Source organism: Pagrus pagrus (assembly GCF_965226575.1).
Source record: "Pagrus pagrus genome assembly, chromosome: 9".
Taxonomy (NCBI): Eukaryota; Metazoa; Chordata; class Actinopteri; order Spariformes; family Sparidae; genus Pagrus; species Pagrus pagrus.
This window is the reverse complement of record NC_140193.1, coordinates 19,678,143-19,700,179: the sequence shown is the minus strand read 5'-3', so window position 1 is coordinate 19,700,179 and position 22,037 is coordinate 19,678,143. Positions and strand designations below refer to the sequence as shown.

At 38.4% G+C, this 22,037-nt stretch overlaps 1 protein-coding gene across 1 annotated transcript; it reads right to left on the bottom strand.

Annotated features, from left to right (window-relative positions):
* Positions 1–9,183: 9,183 nt before the first annotated feature.
* LOC311262269 (uncharacterized protein) lies at positions 9,184–12,639 on the bottom strand. The gene is made up of 6 exons (XM_084361541.1): positions 12,570–12,639; positions 12,027–12,113; positions 10,515–10,820; positions 9,821–9,941; positions 9,684–9,714; positions 9,184–9,521 (listed from the first exon to the last, which is right to left on the bottom strand). Exons 1-6 carry the CDS (start codon positions 12,601–12,603, stop codon positions 9,426–9,428), a joined length of 675 nt encoding a protein of 224 aa, XP_084217667.1. The 5' UTR covers positions 12,604–12,639; the 3' UTR covers positions 9,184–9,425.
* Positions 12,640–22,037: the final 9,398 nt, after the last annotated feature.

Here is a 22,037-nt window from a genome sequence, read left to right as displayed (position 1 = left end):
TCTTTTAGCTCGCACCACCGAGTGTAAGCTGGTCCAATATTTATCCATGTCTGGCTCATGATATATCACTTTCTCTTTTTCTTTTCTTTGCCTCCTCAGACAAAACCTTCTTGGCTTTTTTAGCTGGCTTGGCCATGGCGTTGGTTTACAAAAAATCCAAGTAGCTGCTGGCTAAATCCACCGATGAATAAACGTGTCGTAAAGCAGGTCGCACTAGATGCCTTTATGTCAGGTATGTAGCTACCTGCTCTGAGAAGTTACACAGTGCGGTTTCTGCCGGCGCGACCCCCCTCAGGCTGCAGAGGCGTCACCGTTCATCCTATTAACCGTCATTCTACCACTTAACTGAGTTTAGAAATATTATTTTAAGGTCGAAAAACTACCTAGTGTTGCTTTAAGTGTTCAGTGTTGTTCAGTGTTTTTCAGGATACTCTAGCAGGAAAACTACTTCACCTCACCAGATTACTGACGAAAGATGGCCGTAACTTAATTAGTAATGTGTGTATAACCATACTGATACACATACATACATACACACATGCTGTATATATCGGCCATCACATTTAAACCGCTGACAGGGGAAGTGAATAACATTGATCATCTCATTACAATCAAATGTTCTTCCAGAGAAACTTTGGGTACTGGCGTTCATGGAGATGCTACTTGACTCGCACCACCCACCCAAACACCATTGCTGAACAAGTACCACACCCTAATGGCACTAGAACTTTTGCTCAATTTTGCTTTGTCGTGAGATGATCATGTTATATTATGTTATATGTGATGTTATTCACTTTACTTGTAAGTGGTTTTAATGATCTGGCTGCCCGGTGTAAATGTGAGTATGTATACTGTGTATAGAATATGTGTGTGCATTTGTATATTAGGGGTGTAACGGTACGAGTTTGGTACAATGGGGAAAAAATTCCCAAAGAAGCTGAGCTTTACCAGCTGCGACAGCATCGGGTGATAATGGTTTTACTTTGTGTGTGTGTGTGTGTGTGTGTGTGTGTGTCATTGTGACAAAATAAGGTCCTGGAGAGATCCAATGGTGGCGGGGACTGACACAGAAGCAGTTGTGGCAGGGTGTCCACGCATCCTTAAAAAGTCTTAAATTCATGTATAAGTGATATATAAGAACTCTGCGCCGCCTCTGCAGTCGAGCAACATGCAAACCATCTTCGTTTCAACTCCGACGTTGAAAGCGGAGGTGCTTTGGATTTGGAACACTGTGTTTGTGTGTGTGTGTTTGTGTGTGTGTGTGTGTGTGTGTGTGTGTTTGTGTGTGCACGCATGCATGCGCAGTTTTTTTTAAAAAGTGTGGGTTATTAGAGTTAACTAAATAAGGTTAAATTCCTAGATAAAAACTAAACTAAAACTATGAATCACTTCTTTAATTAATTAAAACTCGACTGAAATAAAAAGCAAACTGAAAAAACAAATTAAAATAAAAACTAATACAATTTAAAAACCATAATAACCTTGACACACACTCACTCCATTCTTCATTGTTTGAGTTGCTCTGTGAATGGCAAAAGGTTGACTTCGAAGATGGGTGTAGTCCAAGCAAGTGGACCAGAACTAGGGAGGTAGGGGTTGGAAAGGGACCATTTGCCCTGTTCTCTACGGCCCTGTCCAACATTTTTAATTTGAGTTTTAATTTGAGGATCACTGTAACCCATATTCCTTTCCACTCTGGCGTAGCTGTTATTAGGTAGGATACAGACAGGAAACTTTACAGATGGGTAGTTGAGATCAAAATGAAAGCCGAGTCCCAAAATGGGAGTGGTCTGCGTGAGGGAGCCGGAAGATTACTACTTGAAACCACTTGCCTACATTCATAGTCCTGGAAACACCTATTATTGGCTACAATAATGGCAGTTCCCGCTACCAAAACAATGTTTTTGAGTCTTTTAGTCAGAAAGCTTTGCAAGTGTGTAGCTGAGATCAAATTGAAGTTCAAAAATGGGTGTGGTCCTACTCGTGAGTACTGAGTACTCCTGTGGTCATGTAGTAATGACTACTGAGTACTCATGGGTCGGAACATGAACACGTTGACAGGATTTCACGGCCGGTCTGATCCCATCGTGTGGGATGATCTATAGTTTCATTTATTTTCAACCGACAGTAGTCCAGTGAAAGTTACAGTTTGTTCCCGCTGGTCCATCTAGTTCCACCTGAGATAGTTGGTACAGCCAGTAGTGCATTAAGCATTGAACAGTGAACATACACTCATACATACATACACTCTGTCATATTTATATACAGGGCTGATAAAAAAAATATTCTGTTCTGTGCTGCATGCACCAAACTGTGACGTGAATATATGTACCGTTGTACCGTTAACACCCCTTATATTGGCACACACACACATATAAAGCATATATGTCACATACTGCTATATATGTAGTTCACTTTTTCAAGTCCCCAACAGACTTAGTTTACTGTATATCAGCACTTAGGCAACTTCATTAATCTGTTCAAGTGCATGACACTGCACAATGCTCTGAAGGTACCATTAAAATCAATAAGCACAATCAATGCAGTGAGCTGCTGAACGTCTGAAACCATAAAGCATTAAATGTAATATTATACTTCTACTATTTAAGTCATTTTATCATATAAAGGCGACCCAAAAATTGGAAGAAAAAATGTGTATGCGCAGTTTTGAAAGTCAGCAGTGTATTTGCCAATCATGTTGTTTTTGTTTGGGTTCCTTACTTAAGTTGTTTTCTGTAATAATATCACTAAAGCGGTGTGTGGAACAGGCTTTTATCTTGCAGACGTCAGTGTTACTCACCTGGGTATTTGTTTTTGTGTAAACTCAGACTGAACTAGAGTCAGCAAAAGTGGGATTTTATGACATGTTCAAGTTCACTGAAGGTCAAATGAAGTTCTGAGTTATAAGTTCTGTAGAATAACATTCCATAATGAATATGAAGTCTTGTCTTATGAAGTATGTTCCTGTAGGTCTTGATATATAAATCAGTCTCATTACTGTCACCATCAATCTGCTAATAGCACTAGAGGAAACATTTTGGGACCAGTAAAGTTAGTAAGATACATAATCTGGGGACCATGACTGTCTTCATCAAAATGTGTGTTGATCCATGAAGCAGATGTAGCAATATTTCACTGCCTTGTTTAAACTTGAGACCTGCAGATTGCGCTTAATGAAAAGTTATTAGGATTCATCCTCTGGGGACCTTGAACATCTGTACCAAATTTGTTTTGCAATCTATGTAATTGTTGTCGAGACATTTCAAACAAAACCAAAAATGCACAACCTAACATGGACACTAGAGAAAAATCAAAGGATCACTGTAAATCTAGGTGTCATCCTCTGGAGACCATGAGTTGGTGCACAAAACATGGTAATCCAACCACAAAATGGTTCGACATTCTAAGCTGTAGTTACATTTGTACACCGATGTGTATTTTAACAACTGTAAACTTGAAATCTGTGTGTTTAGTTTTCTCCGTTACCTTTGTATCGTGGATGATAAGAATTAGTGATTCTCTGGGGAAAATCTTTAATCAAAGCAACATGGCAAAGCAATAAACTCAAAACTCAAATCAACAAGCTAACCCTCTCAGGGCTCACACACCAATTGCTTAAAAAAGTAAGAGAGAGGGAGAGGGTGCTTATGTAGACGAGCGAGGAAGGAAACGTCAGAATATGAACAGGAGTGTCCACATGAAAAATACTTTCTTGCCTAACTTTCAGCCTGAAGTTACTCCCCAATTGGTTTATCAATCTGGTGTAAGTACTATACTACAGGCTGTAGTCTAACCAAAACAGGTTAGAGCCGTGTTATATACGCTCCTCTGTTTCCTCACCGCGCTGCCTTATTGCGAGCTATCAGGCTGTTTATCCCTTGTATTAACATGTGTCTTTGGTTATCTGATCACAAGGAGACAGCTCGTCAGTACACACCTGGCATTAGGTGATTGGATCTCACTTGTATGCTTAGCTGGGACAAACGGGCATGATGTTTTTTACACAAAGAGAGAAATAACTTAATTATTTGGGCCTTCTTGTAAATTCACTATATATTATTTATTAAGAATTTTTCCATAGACAGCGTTTCACACAGATTAAAAAGTTTGTCCTCAGTCAGAAACTCACAAAATGAATGGAATGATTTCATAAGGGAGTCTGGGGGATTTCTCTCGCTTGAAAATTGTTGTTGATAACTATAAGTTATCCTGGCCTTTCAGATTGATAATAAAAAATTTATTTTTGTTTTTTTGGCCTACACTACTGATAATATTTAGCTGGCCACATGACCAGAAAGTAAACTTTGTTGGCATATACACTAGGCGAGCAGATTTTAATTGACTGAATGGGAGACAGGTTTGCTTTCACTATGTAGTTCTATTTTACTTCTATGGTGTTTATACAAGCCAAGGGAGACGATCTGCTGCCTGAGGCTGCGCTACTGGTATTTTTAAAATCTGTACAAAAGTTTTGTTTTAGAACGGCAGCTTCTTCTTTTGAACTCTTATGTGTGCAGTGTTTTATAGTATGTACTAATCTATCTGTACTATACTAGTATGTATCGTTTTAGTTCATGTGCATGGTGCACATTTCTTGCAATTTTTCTCTTATTTTTCATAAGGATGATTTTTAGAATTTAGACTAAAAAAAGATAAGCAGTGCAGTAGTTTTGCCATACTTTTATTATTTTATAATAATTTAATAATAATATTATTTTGACTGTTTGTTTTTTTGCTGGGAGATTTAATGTTGATCTAGATATTTGCTTTTTTCTTGTAGTGTATCTTAAATAAAGCATTTGCAATTGCCTCAAGTATGTCCATATTATCCTTGATACCTTATCTGTTGTTTTGGTTAGTTTAAGAGTTTACACAGTCTCACACAGAATTTCAAGGATGCAGGATTGAGTCACATACAACGCCCCTTTTCACTCAGCAGACAAAACAAACATACAGCCCTAGGCAGAACGTACCGCAGCCTCATGACTCAATTTTCACGGCCATGTGGATGGCAGAAGTAGCTGTCACAAGGTCAGTCCCGTGAAATCAAAAATATCAAGTTTTAAAACGGGAAAGAAAACTGGATTTAAAACAGGAAGATTGCTTACAGTGAGCCATAACTCTCATACATCATGTGAGTACTGTGGTTAGATAGAAAATCTGTTCACTTTACTTGTACTCAGTCCATCAAAACAGTTGCATAATGTGGCTCTTGTTTGGACCTTTCTCCGAAGTTTTAAGAACATTAATGTAGTCAAGGTTATCTTTGCTCTGGATTGAGAATCAAAAATATAATATATATGAATCCTGTATTAAAATATCTTAAAATGACAAGATCTTTGTTATATATTTTGTTGAGATACATTACAACAGTTGTTTCCAACAATGTTCAAATCCAGGGAAATCAACAAGTTTACTGAAGATAACTGTGTGTTTCACTTTGTCGCTGCCGTAACTTCCAGTATAGGGAAATCAGCAAATGAGACTAAACATAACATAAATAATACTTTAAAACATTACCTCGTCCGTGAACATTTGTGCCTGAGTAACACATATAGATTTTTATAAGCATTGGTGGTTATTTGTGGTGTGTTCACTACAAGTGAAGCAATTATGTTTGTTTATTCTGGTTACTCTGGTTACTCACAGACCAGTTCTCTCTTCAGGTTGATCAACAGGATCTGTCAAGTTTTTCATTTTCAACTCTGCTTTGTTTCACCCTGTTTCTAACTGTCAGTCACCAGCTCATTGGAAACAAAGCGGTACTGCCCACCTGCTTCCGCCTGTGGATGAGTGTGCACTATAAATATAACAGGGACTTACCATTACAACCGCTGCTCTGAAATCCTGGAGTTGGGATGTTTGAAAGAAATTGGCATTGAATTAGGAAGGGTCTTTTAAAAGATTATTTTTATTTGCATAATGCATTATTTTATAAAGTAAACTTAAGTAAAGTTCAAGTATATTTCCCAAGAAAACTTTATCTATGAAAGTATACTTTGAAGTATACTGCAAATGAACTTATATGTATACTGTTAGTTCACTAGTTATATACTTCTAGTCCACGTGTATAGTTCTCAGCCAATGATAACCGCATTGAAAAGGTAAAATTAAGACGTTGTCAACCACTCGTCAAAGTTACTGTGTGTGTGTGTGTGTGTTGCAAATAGTGTAGCGCCAGTTAAAATGAATGAAGCTTTTACTGGTGGAGGTCTTAAGTATTTTATTCCGCGAAGCAATTCTTTATGACCAACAACAACATTAGTCCATAGCTACATCTATAATTAGCTTGTGGCATTTAGCTTTACTTTACATAAAACGAACTTAAATTTCAACACAAACATAAATGTACCATAAGCCTTTGCATTGTTGCCACTTTCAACCGGGCTAATAAATCACTCTTGTAGTTTAGTTCAACACCGAAGTTATTTTCCTTTGTCCGTGAATTTCCTTCTATGCGTGTGACGCTTGTTTACCTTCCGCAATCAATTTACCGTCCATTCGCTCCTTTTCCGTTTACCAAAACCTTTCAAAATAAAATAAATCGGTTTAACAGGAAGTGTCAAAATAAGGGAGGAAATTTCTTCAAGGTTGGCAGGTCTGTAAAGAAAAGAAACAGTGCTGTATGCTTGAAAGATGATACATTGTATTTAATGACTTACAAAAGTGTGCACAGCAAAGTCCTGCATATTGTGCATGTACCAAACATTGCTGTGTTTTAGTTGTGTTTAGGTAATAATTTAGCAGGTCTTTATGTAAACAATGCATGAAATGTAAAGAGTACTTTCATGCATGAGGTTAGGAAGACTGTAAACTTCAGTGCCATCTGGCCTGATATGATAATAATTAAATGTGCTACAATACTCTCACCTTACGAATTGTCAATAAAATCAGGCAAATGTTTATCTGTTTCTGTGTGGGACATAACAGTATGAGATCAGTTTCAGTTCCACTTGTGTACCATTTACTCCAAGCTATTCCACCCCAAAGCTGATCTGTTATTATAAACTTTAACATGTAAGTTATAAGATAGTATGTAAAACAGTACCTACTACCTCAAAGAAGCCAATATGCATGCAAAGGTATTTAATAGGCTAATTTATCATAAGAGTAAGCACAGGCAAGAATACTTAATTATACTTTTATATCTCGATCAAAAGATTAAGTACACGTATAGGCCAAATATACTTAGACTTTTCTGTATACTTGTCAGTATAAGCCAAGTATAATTTTGTTAGCACACTTGAATAAACTTCTTTTTCACAAGGGTACTAGAGATTAAAAGTCAGGAAGTCTCCGCCCGCTGCTTTGAATTCAGCAGGCCCTGAACTTTATGCAAGTGTGATACTAAATGAGGGGAGTCAGCCTTTAAAGGTCCCAGGTCTATTGGCAGAAATGGAATATAATAGTCATAGTTATTTTTGTAGTTCCTTAAAATAGGAACCTTTGTTTTTAGAATGAGCCTTTTTTATCAGCAGAGGGAGCAGGTCCTCAACCACAGAGTCTGCCATGTTGCACCATCTTTCTACAATAGCCCAGAACAAACAAACCAAGCACTGACTCAAGAGTTGACCTTTTGTGTTTTTCTCAAGTTTTTCGTCACACATAGGTGTCCTTACATGCGGAACATGAGGAAGAACAATAGTAGTTGATAAAAAAAAGCCCTTAAAAGTCAGTATTTGAGAAACTAGCTGGAAATTAAGCTGTGACAACTGACTTTAATTTAGTGGCCTGCTGAGGGCACGTCAGATAGAAGGTAGTTAGAAATTAAGTTGTTTATTAACTGCTTATAAGAAAAAGGGTTAGATATTATGAAATTATGTTTGGGTCATTTTCTTGGTAATTATTGTTGTATTTGGGGAGGTCATTTCAAAGAAATTTCAAATATGTTACATGGTAAGTACTAAAGTACCAACAGTACTTACCAGGACATTTGCAGTCTTGTAAAATCAAGTGTTGAGAAAGCTTCCCTTTAACTAGCAAGCTCTACTGGAACATTAGCTGGTCCTCAGCTCTCTCTTTCCCTGTAGCCTCCTTATATCTTCAATGTTGTAACAGTTCGTTTTGATGAACTGAGTGAGTTGATTGCAGCAGCAGTGTTCTCTTCACTGTTTCATATTTCATGTTTTAGTTTAATTCCAAATATTAATGTGTGTTTTTGAACATGTTTTCAGATGTTTATATCTTAAACCAGTAGGTCCATAATCAGGAACTCAACGAAAAGTCCTATGATGACAAACATGTTGCCACTCCTATCATTGTCAGCTGCCTCACTGCAGTTTACTCAGAGGGTCAGAGGCACATCAAATATGGTATATGGCTGTGGTTAGTTTATTTTAAGTTTAGCATCGACCACAGTTCACATGTATCGCCATATATGATTGATACTGCTGCTCAATGCAGTATATTTTTCAGTTAAGTTGCTGCATGTGTTTGTCCCCAGACAGCTTAACAACTATTCACACCTGGGCTCACCTAGCCCTAGCAACCCACATGACGGCCGGTTGGGTCAACGACCTACAAGTGTCCCTAACGACTCTGAAAATCTGTAAGAACACACCCACACAGAGTTTAAAGCCTGTAATTCCCCTCCAGTTAGTTAGAACTGAAGAAGCCTCTTGGATGAGAGGAAATGTTTTCAAGGAACTGGAACAAGTCCAGTTGCCAACGAAACAGCACTTAGAATGCTTGTGTTTGGTCTATCCTGCTGTGTCAACACATTTCTTTACAAAAAATTAAAGCTGCAGTTGACTTGATCTTTATTTGAGACTGAATCAAACTACTGTATAATGTAGAACTCACAGAAAATTATTATCCGACTCTACCATTCCCCTCAGCTCTACCGAGCATTTTAGCCTCTTCTCCTCTCTCTGAGCCAGTTGCTTTTGTTTTTGGGCCAGCAATTTTGCTCTGACAGACACCAGACAGATAACGTTAGCAACTAGCTTGTGAAAAAGGGAGATCATTTAGCAGATAATGAGACAGTCAAGAGTTGGTGGAGACTCCTAAAAAAAAATGGATAGATGTGCAACTATTGCAAACACATTTACTGCAACAATAAAGTGATGTCATGTCAAGTGTTGTCACCTTGTTCTGCTGCCCCCAAGTGGCCAGAAAACATTAAAAAATGCAGCTTCAAGCAAAGATCATGTTCTACATTGCATACAGCGTATTTATTGAAAAATCAGTTTAAGGTAGTTTTTTACAAAAATATATTAAAAGAAGACTGAAGTCATTATTCAGGGTGAATAATGTAATGTAGAAAGAAGATGTGAAAAAGATATATTTTTTTTATGATGCGTCTGTTTCCAGTGAAGATGGTTGTGAAATTTCGCGAGTAGTTACACACATTTACCCACTTGCGGTATTCACTTCCTTTTAGCAGTCCCCTTAACTTTTAGCGGTTTTTTGGACTGCACTTCATATCAGTGAGCTCTGGGTTTGGAATGACCACGCTGATTATAGCCTCGTTGTCGACTTTCCAGGCAGTTTTCATAAATATCTTCTTCTTTCTCCTGGTACTGGAAAGAAAAAGGAATAGAACAGAAACACATGACAAGTTACTGCAGCTCAGTGTGATTTCAGTGTCTCTGCAAAACATTGTTGTAGAAATTTACTTCACTTTGTTATTAACTTAATTAAAGTAAGATCTCAAATGAAAAGGTGAGAATCTTTATATTTACCATTTCAGCAGTGGGAGCATGACTGCTATTTCTGTGAAAGAGAGTGACATTTTGATTATATTCTAGCAGTATAATGCCATTAGACTTGCATATTTCTGAGCATAGAATCAGATTGACTAGAGGCATCTGCAACCTACCTCCCACGTCGTTTGCGGACTCCATGCAGAATAGTCAAAGTGATTATTAAGATCAGGCAACACACACAAGGCACAGCCACAGCAATCACTGTCATATACTGATGTTCCCCTTCCACATGTTCTGGGAAGAAAAAAAAAAACAGTATTAAACTCACTCCAAAAGGCCAAAGTCTAAAACACAGTTAAATAAAAGCTGCTGTGAACTTTGTGTCTGTTGAGCAATTAGCAGTCCCCTAAACTCATACGCAGTTTTTATTTGTGTTGGTGGGAGATCTTGGTTTCATAAAGGAAACAGCGATGTTCACTCAGTTCCATGATGTAGTAAGACCATTTTAAGAAGCTATATATGTTAAACCAAAATCATGTTAAAGACGCTCCAAGGATTAGTAAAGAGAATAAGAATTGTAGCTAAAAATACTCTCACAGGCTGTTGTTCTTGACCAGTATTCAACTATGGAGTCATAGCCAGTGCAGCCATAGCTGTGTAGCTGTGTTTCAACTGTGTTTACGCTGTGGATAATGAACAACACACAGATTCTGCAGGTACCTATAGCAACAGAAGCACAGTTGATCTCGGCTCTGTTAATCTTTAATAACCCTGCCATCCTGTTCACATCCTATTTTCTTTGCTGTTGCCACGGGGATTACATCTGTTGCATTTTCTAATCTTATAATTTAGGACCGAGCAGCACACCTGTAATTATCAGCTCCCATTTCTCTTCTGAAGGTCCTTTTTTTGTGTTGGTCTCACAGGTGTAGTTTCCTCGATGAGACGTCTGGACACTCTCTATGATCAGTGGGTACAGTAGGCTCTCTGACACTGACATATTTATCTTGAGCTCCTGAGCTTCCTTACTGACGTGGATGGGCATTTGTGGGTTGAGACTGAACAGGGTAACCCCGTCCTTTTTCCATGTCAGCTGAGTGAGCGTGCTGATTGTGTCGTTAACACAGGTGAGGATCACTCTGTTGCCGACCACCTCTGAGACAGTGGCTCCGTCTGTGAGGGAAATTTCAGATGATGAATGTATTTGAATGTATTTGTATTTGTTTTCTTGCCAAAGTTAGATGAAAAGATTGAGGCCTCTCGCATATCTTATGTGTTAACGGTTAGCTTAGCTTAGCATAAAGACAGGAAACGGGTAAACTGCTAGCCTTCATCTCTCCATTGACTTCTTAAGATCACCAACTGACACCTTATAGAGTATGTTGCTTGTTCAATCAGTACAAAATCCAAACTGTTAAAACGCCACATTCATCTGCAGATTAACTTGTACAGAAATGAGATAGGCATCATTTTTCTCTCCTAACTCTTGACAAGGAAGCGAATAAACTAGGACTGTCAAAGTTAACGCAACAATTACGTGGTAACACAAATTCCTCTTAATGCTGTCATTTGTTTTGACGCGCGATTAGATCCTAGGCCTGCCCCGTAATTTGGGAAATCAGGAAGTGTTGCAGCAGTAACGTTGTGGCCTGACCTCCTTAAGCAGAAATGGATAAAGAAAAGGGTCTTTTGAATGGCAAGTTCAGCTTCAAAGCCCTGCCAGACGGTTCTCTCGACAACAACAAAGTTATTTACATTTAGTGTCAATGTGAATTGAGTTACCACCGGAGTACATCGAGTCTGAAATACCACTTGCTGGCCAAGCACACAGTTTTAATGATTGATACAGAGAGGCCTCCTCCCCCTCGCCAAAGGCAGACCACGCAAGATAGTTTGTGATGGAAACACCTGACAAACTTTAAAAAGCGATAGCTAAATGGATGGCTACAGCTTGCAGACCAATTAACATTAACATTAGTGAACCTTTACCAGTTTGAAGTTAGACACAACATTGTGTTAGTATTACTAAGGAATGTTACATTCACAGTTGTTGCTTGCTGGGCTTGAGTTTGCCATGTTATGGTTTCAGCATATTTTTTGAGCATGAAGTACCTTTGTTTTGGATTGTTGCAATAAACGTACATTCGCATTAAGCAAGCATATGTGTCCACTCCCATGTTAAGATTATTAAAAACTTGAAAGATATCCCTTTAAGGTACATTTAGAACAGATAAAAAAATGTGCGATTAATTTGCGATATATCGTGAGTTAACATTTAATCGATTGACAATCCTAGAATCAACACATTTCCCCAAGTGTCAAACTATTCTTCTAACTCATACTCATTGTCACAGTAACAGGTTTGTAAATTATTGTTACCTGCTGGTGAGAACATCCAGAACATGCAGCATATCAGAGAAAGGGTCCTGTTGATGCCCAGATATTTAGAAAAATACTCCATCCCGCCTTGAAAGAAAGATAATTCTATTTTTAAACATCTTAACATGGGAATATACTGTAATGTGGTCAAGTCAGAAAATATTTGTATTATTTTATCAGTAAAGCCTCAGTAAGATTAAAAGTTTAGTGTCCTGGCCAAGATGGGCAGCAACGATAATGATCGTAGACAAGCAAAATAAAAGATCACACAAAATGAGTCACAAGATCAGAATTTATGCAAACATGGTTTCTAAAATCAGAAAGAAGAGTGATCAGAAGAATCGTAAAGAGGATCGCATCCTATTCCCAGATACAGCATGATTAATATAGTAACTACACTTAGTTACCGGTAGTGAGTATCTGCTTCTGCTCTTTGGTCTTGTTCTCTTCCTCCTTATCTCTGAACTATTGCTATCATTCAGAAAAATCAAGTAAATCAAGTAAATTACGTATATATGATAATAACTAATGATTAATACTCACATTTCTGTGTAGTGACACTGTAGCTGTCATTCATGTGAAGAGTGAAGATTAAATCCGGCCAGGCCCAAAACACCCACACTAGATGGTTTCCATACAGGAAGTGAGCGTTGTGACAGCAGTGGTCGACGACCAAACACGTAAGGTGCTTTTGTGTGTGTGTGTGTGTGTGTGTGTGTGTGTGTGTGTGTGTGTGTGTGTGTGTGTGTGTGTGTGTGTGTGTGTGTGTGTGTGTGTGTGTGTGTGTGTGTGTGTGTGTGATGTTGCAGAGCACTGTGTGAGGTTTTTACCCAGATGATGGTTTGAGACAATGTATTGCCAAGACTATGCTCACCCTGTGATTTAAACATATCTTTTTTTTCATGTGTAATTGGTTTGAAAGGCCTAAATAGCCATTTATCTTGATTGAGCTGAAGTCTCCCCCTTTCTTCTCCTATGTTTTGTACTCTATGCTCTTATACTCCATAATTTTTCACTGCCATGCCATGTTTAACTTTTATATTGTGGCGTATTGTTTGGATGAACTTGAGTAGTGACTGTTAGAGCACTTGTCAGGTTATTGAGTGCAAAACCTGAATGATACTGCAGTTGTGCTCCTCTCCTCAATGTGTTTGACACTGAATCGAAAGAGTCCTTTCAAAATGGCCATATTTGTGGCTTATTTTATGTTGAATTGTAGTTAAATGTTCATCTGTGTGTTCATGTTTGCACAGAGATTATATCTAGTACTACTGCCGTCAGCCTTGTTGAAACTGAAGTTTCAGTTTTAGTTTCAACTGAAGTGTCAACAGGGGAATCCTCAAAATATCTTCCTTTGGCTGCGCTCTTCGCCTTCTGATAGTTTAGCTTGCAACTTCAAACTAATCATGGATGATGTATGCACGCACAACATGCATAATAGTGACTACACAGCAGACTGAAACAAAAATATTACAGGAAAGACAAAACTTACTTAAAACTTACTTAGATTGCATTTTATTTTGATAGTATTACATGTTTTTAGCTTTATGCTCTTTCTCCGTGGGGGCATGTCCCCTGAACCACCCTAGCAGGGCTGGAAATCGTGACCTCAGTATTCTTAAAATCCTGGCTAAGGCCTTGGGAAAACTTTATTTCAGGCCATAGTCTCATTCTCTTTCTTTCTATTTATACTTTATGTCACTCTCTCATCCAGATGAAGTCCCAGGGGAAAAAATTTGACATGATTCGATTTAACAAGAATCACGTACTTGGTAGTAGTGGCGTAATAAAGTCGGTATCCGTAAAGGAAAAATTCACCCAAAAATGAAAATTCCATCATTATGTATTCACCCACATGATGATGCAAAGTCGGGTAAAGTTTCATAATCCACAAAACATTTCTGGAGCTTCACAGCAAATCAGTGTTGCAGCATTCTCATAAAACAACTGAAGTAAATGGGGACTTGTTTTAAAGCAACATAAATATATAAAAAATGGCAAAAAAAATGGCTCAAATCACTTTGCCATCTTGACTATTCCAGAGACTTGGATTACACCTTACAGTAAGAGCTGTATCAAGCTATTTCCTTTTTTAGGTTGTTTTTTTAATATGTTTTAAAACAAGTGCCCATCTACTTCAGTTGTTTAGGAGAATGCTGCAACCTTTGGCTTCAACTTTCCATCTGCATGAGGGTGAGAAGATGATGACTGAATTCTCATTTTTGAGCGAGCGTGACAGGCCTTAAATCACAAGACACGTTTTCATTTTTTTTTTTCATGTTTGAAAAATCCAATGACAAATGATTTTCAGTGTGCATGTCAAGTCTAACCTTGAAATTGAAGCTTGAGGTGGACCTTGCATCTTTATTTTGGCAGACATCGTACACCTTGAAAATGAAAATGCAAACTAAGCCTGCATTTAAGTTTAAGACGCCATCATGTCATCTCATATCAAATGAAAATGAAATGACAGGCTGCATTTTCATTTTAACAGTGACAACATTTTCAAAAGCTTATTTTATGGAGTCACACCACAAACTCAAATCCTGGAGGGCAGGATATATAGCAGCTGAAATGCACCAATGGGAGGTCAAGGGTGACCATGTTTGGACTTTCCCCGCCACATCCCAGCATACTCCAGCAGATACACCTATTTTCATAAGATGCATGTTAGCACATAATTGCTGTGGGTGTTTTTGTGTATTTAGCTGCTCCCTACTCAGTCAGCCTCCTTCTGTTACATGTTTTCCACAATCATTTGGCAATCCGCTTCATGTCCTGTTACAGAAACTGGAAAGATTGCTTTCACATGGGTCACTTTTGACAGATTAATGCTTTTCATTTCACTTTCTTCACAGTAGAAAAAAGCAATCACCCAAAACACTGCAGTCTCTTTGACATCATGATACAGTATTCCTCTCAGTGGGAACAGATCTCAGTCTGTCACCTTTAGACATCTCTGTTTGAGATTCTGCTTCATCTGCCACTGATGGGTCTCTCGCACATTTCTACATACACGTGTGGACACAACAACCACTTACATTCCTTGTAGCTTGTCAGCTGTTTTTCCCACTAAAATCTGAAACACATGGAATGCAGTTTACTTTACTAGATCCTGGTTTTTTTTTGCCAACACAAATATTTGTCGACCTAGTCAGGCAAAGCTCCTTCCTGTAGATGATTTAGTTCGTCCAAATGATGTGGGATTTCCACCAACAATGCCAAATTCATTGTAGTCCACAGGCTTCTCTTTGAAGACCAGCCTTGCCGCGTTTAATGCTGTATCATATGATTTTTTTAACCATCAACGATTACCAAACCCCCAAAACTGTGTAATTACACTGTCACGTGATGCAGCCCAAGGAGACATTTTCCCATACGTTTACATTATTAAAGACGTGGCTGTAAAACAGTGGATATATTTTTTGAGCGGTCACTTTTTATCGAAATCCGAACATTCGATTAAACGTGGGGTGAAGGGTTCATATTTGAGCTGTGATAACCTACTTGAAATGTACAGTCTATAAGCGCATTAGACTATTTGTTGTAGTTTGCCCTGTGATCCAGCAGAAGACGCTGTTTACTATCGGCTTGACCTATGGCCCTATTGACCTGTCAGTAAATTAAGCTAACGTTAATGTTATATTGTTTAGCTACGAAAATGTAGGACACTAGCGAACAGAGCCATCCTGAGTGGACAGTAACGACAGGAAAACATCCAAAAAGCATGTTTGGAAGTATTTTGGGTTCCACACCGCAGCAGGCAAAGTCAGAAATCTGCAAACTCACCTGCTAGTTTACTCCCTTAACTGAGGCAGTGGAGGCACCACACACAAGTGGCGCAGCAGCAGGTGTACAACCTTGTTTGAATGCATATTATTCAGCACTATCGGCTTCAGAAGGCCCCCTGCCAGAAGCTTGTTAAAAGGCCATCAGTGATAAGATAGAAGGTAAGACAAGGTAGGTTGCAGGCATGTAGGAAACAATACGTTGATAGAGCTGTTAAACTAACATTTGATTGCTGGAATAATGAGGCGACTGTGACGGGAGACTATTTCCAGCTCGGCATACGACATTACTTATCACCAATCTACAATGCTGTACTGATTTCCCTCCCCAGACAGCTTAACAACCATTCACATCTGAGGTCACTGAAACAAGTCCAGTTGCCTGCGATACAGCACTTTGAATTACCACGACCTGGATGACCGAGAACCTTCGTCAACAGCTCTCATCATAGGTCCATGATGATTACCAGTAAGTACCAGTCTATCTTCCACTGGGGGGGGGGGCGTGTCCCTCACTTTCAATGTTCCGATCAGAGAAGACAGTAGTTGAGAAGAAATATCAACATGCTCGTCTAAGTGGCCTTCAGTTATTACCTGGCCTTCTCAGCAATTATTATCTTAACAAACAGCGAGTGTCTTGAGTACTTTTTGTGCCCTGTGTTTTGCCTTTTTAGGCTACAACCAGTTAATTGATGTAAGATTTCAGGGTTATGGAGGAAGACCGCAGTCATAACTCATGGCTGTGAATTGAACATTAAAAACTAAGACAGTAAAGCTCAGAACAACATCAGCAACAACATTAAATTCTAAAGTATCAAGTATCTATCGAGGTAACTACACTTTTAAGCAGGGTTAGTGGATTAACAGAGGTTTGCATACAGTACATGTGGCATGTTACTTTTTATTCTTTCTTCCCTCCCCCACTTCTAAACTTGATAAGGATTGTGTGCAATAGTCATAGTTTCTGTTACAGATATCATCACAGTCTAAATTTCTATTTTTGGCTCCTAACTTCCTCTGTGTTTAATGCAGTGAGCTCAGAAGTGGCCATAAATGGTGCTTTGTGCTGTGAGTTCTGCAGAATCCTGTGTCATTTTGTCTGTCTGTGATTGGTCCTCTTCTATGTCCCATTAACTCGAGGCTTTAGTTGTTACATTAGCGCAATGAATAAGGTTTGCAGTAAATCAAATTTTGATTACAAATTAAATCATCAACCTAATATTAACTGTGCAAAAGCAGAATCAAGCAGGAGATAAAAAGGGCAGTGAATGATTTACATTAGTGGCAGGAAAACTCCAATAGGATGTTACTGTTGCCGGGAAGTGAAGGCAAAATGGGGATAAAGTGTTTGGGCTTTCTGACTGCCAGCTAGTTTGGGAAATCGCCTGCCCTGTTGTGGCTGAAAATCATTGAAAGCAGCTTCAAAGTACAGTAAAGTGAGGGCTGAGAGCTTAGAAAGGGATCATGTGACGCCACCAGAGGATATTCAAAAACCGAGCTTGTGGTTTATGTGAGAAATGATGTTATAGTAGCACGCATGCATGATTTATTCTTCTCTTATTTTTATTTTTATGTAAGTGATTGATTTTAGTTGGAATAATGTCCATTCAAATAGATATTATCTCAGTTCTTTACTTTTTAACCTCGTCCACATCAGCCTTTGATACCTTGTGAGGCTCGGTCCAGGACAGGAGTAAACACGTCCTGTACAACACTGCCCCTTAGTGGTGATTTAAGCATAATCCTCTCAACCCTCAAACTCAGAATTTTGATATTTACAATATTAATGAGAGTTTGTTTATTTAGTTTGTTTAGGCTTTAAAAAAAAATCGGTCAGGGAAGATCTTTCTCTTCTGATCAAAATTTCTTCCCCCAAACTTCATAGTGCACCTTTAGCATATCCTGTTGTAACCAAACACATTTCTTTTAATCAAAGAATTAAAGCCCTGCACACTGACTGAAGACTTTCAGTCCGGAGGCAGCATGCATCGTGAGTGTAATAGTGCTGAAGTAGAGTTTACATGGTCTCGCAGTGCTTATATTAGCTTCCTTCCACAGTCCAAAGACCCGCAGATTAGGTCAAATGTAAACTTTTTCCCCCTCAGATGTGAATGTGATTGCTTGTCGTTGCGTGTTAGTGCTTTGACAGACTGTTATTGTACTAGCGTCTCGTCCAGTCCGTGCATGGATAGGCTTCTGTTTCCGTCTTGTTACATCTTTTACGTCGCTTCTTGTTGCTGTGTCTGCCGTGCGTGATATGCACTGATGTTGGGAAGGTTTTGGCAATGAAGTAAAAGAGAAATAATCCATTATTCCACTGAAATGCATCAAAAGAAATGAGCCTGTTATATAAATGGAAGGAGTAGAAAAGTACATGTATACAGTATGTGTTCAAAAGTATTTGTATTTTGTTACTCCATGCCTCTGGTGAATTTGAATTCTGTCACATTGTCTCAGAAATAGTTTTGTCAGTATGTGTCTCGGGTCGTAGCAAATACAATCTACTCGACTAAAATCAGTGCTGGAAAGTAACTAAGTACATTTACTCACGTACTGTTAGGTGCAATCTTTAGGTGCTTCTTCTTTAATGGATGATTTCCATTATCTGCTACTTTATACTTCTACCCCCCAACACTTCAAGAGTGCAATGTTGTTCTTTCTAATCACTTCATCTGATGGCTTTAGTATCTAGTTTTGTTCCAGATTTAGTATTCAGAAATACAACATATATTATTATTATTATTATTATTATTATTATTATTATTATTATAGGTTGAGATAAGACTTTGTTGATCCTTGAGAGAAATTCACAAGTTAGCCACAATTATATAAAGTGGTTAAAATGACCAAATATAACATAAGGCTGATGAACACATTATTGCATCATATATTATAGTAATATGATAATACATTTTCATATTCCTGGTAATTACTGGTAAAAGTGAAAGTCACTCATACAAATAGTGTTTGAGTAAAAGTCTGAAAGTATCTGATCGAAAGGAGAAGTGAAAGTAAACATATATTTACATGTATGTATACCATAGGTTGACTGATTTCTTGAATTTTTCTCATGATCAGAATCAGTGTTTTTTCTTTTTAACTGATTGCCGATGAAATTAATTAATTTCACTATGCATTGCTTCGGCTGATGCAGCATGCAACAGTAACTAGAAACTAAAGTTATCAAATAAATGTAGCAAAGAGTAAAGAGTACAATATTTGCCTTCAAAATGTAGTGGAGTGGTATAAAGTATAAAGGAGCAGAAAATGGAATTACTCAAGTAAAGTACAAGTACCTCAAAATTGTACTTAAGCACAGTACTTGAGTAAATGTACTTAGTTACATTCCATCACTGTAATTTATCCTGAATAGGCCATTCTGGTTCTTGAAGTACTTTATGATGCTGTGACTTTTTGGTGTTTGCTTTAGTATGACATTGAATGCAGCACATTTTCTTGAAACAGAGTATTTGTGCAATGTGGAATTGCTACTCCCACTTCAACTACACGTACTGCATGTGTCCAATCACTGTAACTACCCAGGTTTCTTTGTAGTATTCTATGCCACAGGTTTAGACACTGTTCAAGTCTCTTTTAAAAGTTTTATTAGTTTAATGTGTTGATACAAAACATTTCTGTCTGTCAGTTATATAATCATACAGCAATGTGAACCTTAATGATTTGTTTTTTCCTTGAGTGATAATAAAGTCCAGTGCTACAGTGACTCCTGATCACTTTTATGTGTGTGTGTGTGTGTGTGTGTGTGTGTGTGTGTGTGTGTGTACGTGTGTGTGTGTGTGTGTACGTGTGTGTGTGTGTGTGTGTGTGTGTGTGTGTGTGTGTGTGTGTGTGTGTGTGTGTGTTTGTGCACTTTGCAGAGAAACACCGACACAACACTTCTTGACCACGTGTGACTTTTTATTGCGTTGGTTCACATTCCAAAAGAAGATACTGCCACACATCTATCAGCAAAGAAGACTACAAGTTAGTAAAAAGGATTTTTTTTTTCTTTCCAAAGATTAATCACGTCTTCTTACAAACATACAGGCGATGCGACAGTCTTAAAGTACAAAAAATCATACATTACCAGTCATATCGATGTACACAAGGACCAGCGTCATGCTTTGATCGTAACACTGTTAAATGCTTCGATGTGTTCGACAATTTGGTGATTTGTTGAAGGCTCTCTGATTCAGATTCCACAGCATTGGATTATGGGAGGAGAAGGGATGGTTGGGGGTCACAAAGGGGTCAAAGCTGCCTTCTCTCTCTGAGTTTCTCTAGAGCCGTTTGATCATACCCCCAAAACCAACACTGTGTGTGTGTGTGTGTGTGTGTGTGTGTGTGTGTGTGTGGTGTGTGTGTGCACATAAATGCACATGTATGAGTGTTAGCCTGCAGATTTAAGCTCTGGTATCTACTTAAAATCATTGAATTATCACTTTAAACATTTATTTAGCCATATGTGCTGCATAACAGAGCCATTTCACGTGTGGTGTGGGTGTGCTGAGGGGTTGCATACAGAAATGAAAAAAAAAAAAAAGCAAATAAAACATCAAGTTCACATAGGTCCCAGAGCAGTATAAGCACTTGCTACAATATTACAACATTTGAGAATTTACATTTACAGATAAGGCACAGGAAATCATACAGTAGTAGATTTGTGATAAAGCGAAGGCAAACTTTAAGGCTTAACGCACTTTGCATCTCAATACTCGCTAATGATTTGCAATTAAATTCATCTTTCCTCAGATGGATGTACGAATGTTCTCTTTACTCTATTGGATTCGTGAGAATAAATCAGTGTTGTAATCACAGTTAAAACTTGTGTGATTCCTCTAGACAGTGAAATAACCCAAAAAAAACAGCTGTTCTGCACATTATGTACACTATCAGACATGAGATGGGGCGTTATGTACAGCGGGAGTTGCCCCTTGTTGTTTGTTTCTCTCTAAATTTCGTGACTATTGTGTTTTCTTGTGGGGTAAGTAACCCTCTGTGGTCGCATAAAAATCAAGTCGAAAAAAAGATTTTTTTTTCACAGCCAGGTCAAGGATGCTTGTTTTCATTGATGAGCGCGGTTTCTTTTATTGTCTCGCCTCAAACAATGCTTTGTGCTGATGGTGCGTGATCTTTATCGCCCGGACGCCTGTTTGTACAGCGCGAAAAGAGAGGATTTGGCCTGAGGTCGCTACTATAGTTCATTCTCTGATAGGGCAAAACGAGCCCTGCTCTCTTCCAATGGACTGTCACAGTACACAGCTCTACTTAAAGGCTACACGACATAAATCTAAAATGCAGAGAATCACATTGAAAAAGACATTCAACATGTGGTCTTTTTTTTTTTTTTTTCTTTGGTTTGTTTTTCCTCACTAACTCAGCTCTGGCTGTGCTACATGGTATATAAACATGAAAAGGAGAGAAATGCTCTGAAATTGATGCACATCTCTCTTCACTTGAAAGAATCCTGTGTAAATGGATGCATAGATGAGGTGTTATGAGGGTTAAAGGCCTTGCACAGAGTCTAAACCTCTGACTGTGCAAAAAAGAAAAAAAGGTACGCTCTTCTCCACCTGGAAATGGACTTTTCTCCTTCTACTCCTCAAAGAGCTGTATACCTGTAAATGCAGTGGCACTTCGTCGTGTGATTCATGTGTGCGAGAGCCCTCTCACCCGCGGCGTGTGCAGCCACATGCTGCATTTGCAGTGTGTCGCCGTCCGAATGGGAATGAAAGTCAGTGCCTAACTACAGCGAAATTACTGATTCGCAGACACACAAGTATATTATAACTCTCTTTCCCCTATCTACTCAAACCCCATGTAAAAATGTCTAATCCTCCATTGTATATGATTAAAACTCTTTCAATAGAAAAAGATGTTTCTAAAAATTGAACATGGATTTTCATCAAGTAAAAACATTTCCCCCCTGCATGTGTCCTTTCCACATTTTTTAAATATAAGAACACGCTTAATAAAAAAACTACTCCTCCCCTCTTTAACTTCTACTTTGTCTTTTTTTTTTTATCACAAACACGCAGATTTTTTGTCGCTTCGTAGAACTGTTTTAAAAGGTTTTAATCTATCCCTGTTAATTTTTCATCCTTTGCTTTGTGACCTGCTTGTTCAAGAGTGTGCGTTGTCTTGAGTTAGGTGTGTGTGTGCTCTCTCTCTATGTGTTGAACGTCGGGTGTGTGCAGGTGTACATGTGCTCTCTCTCACAGGT

Excerpts from the sequence above, each read along its gene's own strand:
- LOC311262269 (XM_084361541.1), bottom strand. The coding sequence starts at position 12,603 with ATGAATGACAGCTACAGTGTCACTACACAGAAAT. Across the intron at positions 12,114-12,569 it reads CAGTGTCACTACACAGAAAT|GCGGGATGGAGTATTTTTCT; the intron begins GTGAGTATTAAT and ends CTTTCTTTCAAG. Across the intron at positions 10,821-12,026 it reads CTGGATGTTCTCACCAGCAG|ACGGAGCCACTGTCTCAGAG; the intron begins GTAACAATAATT and ends TTTCCCTCACAG.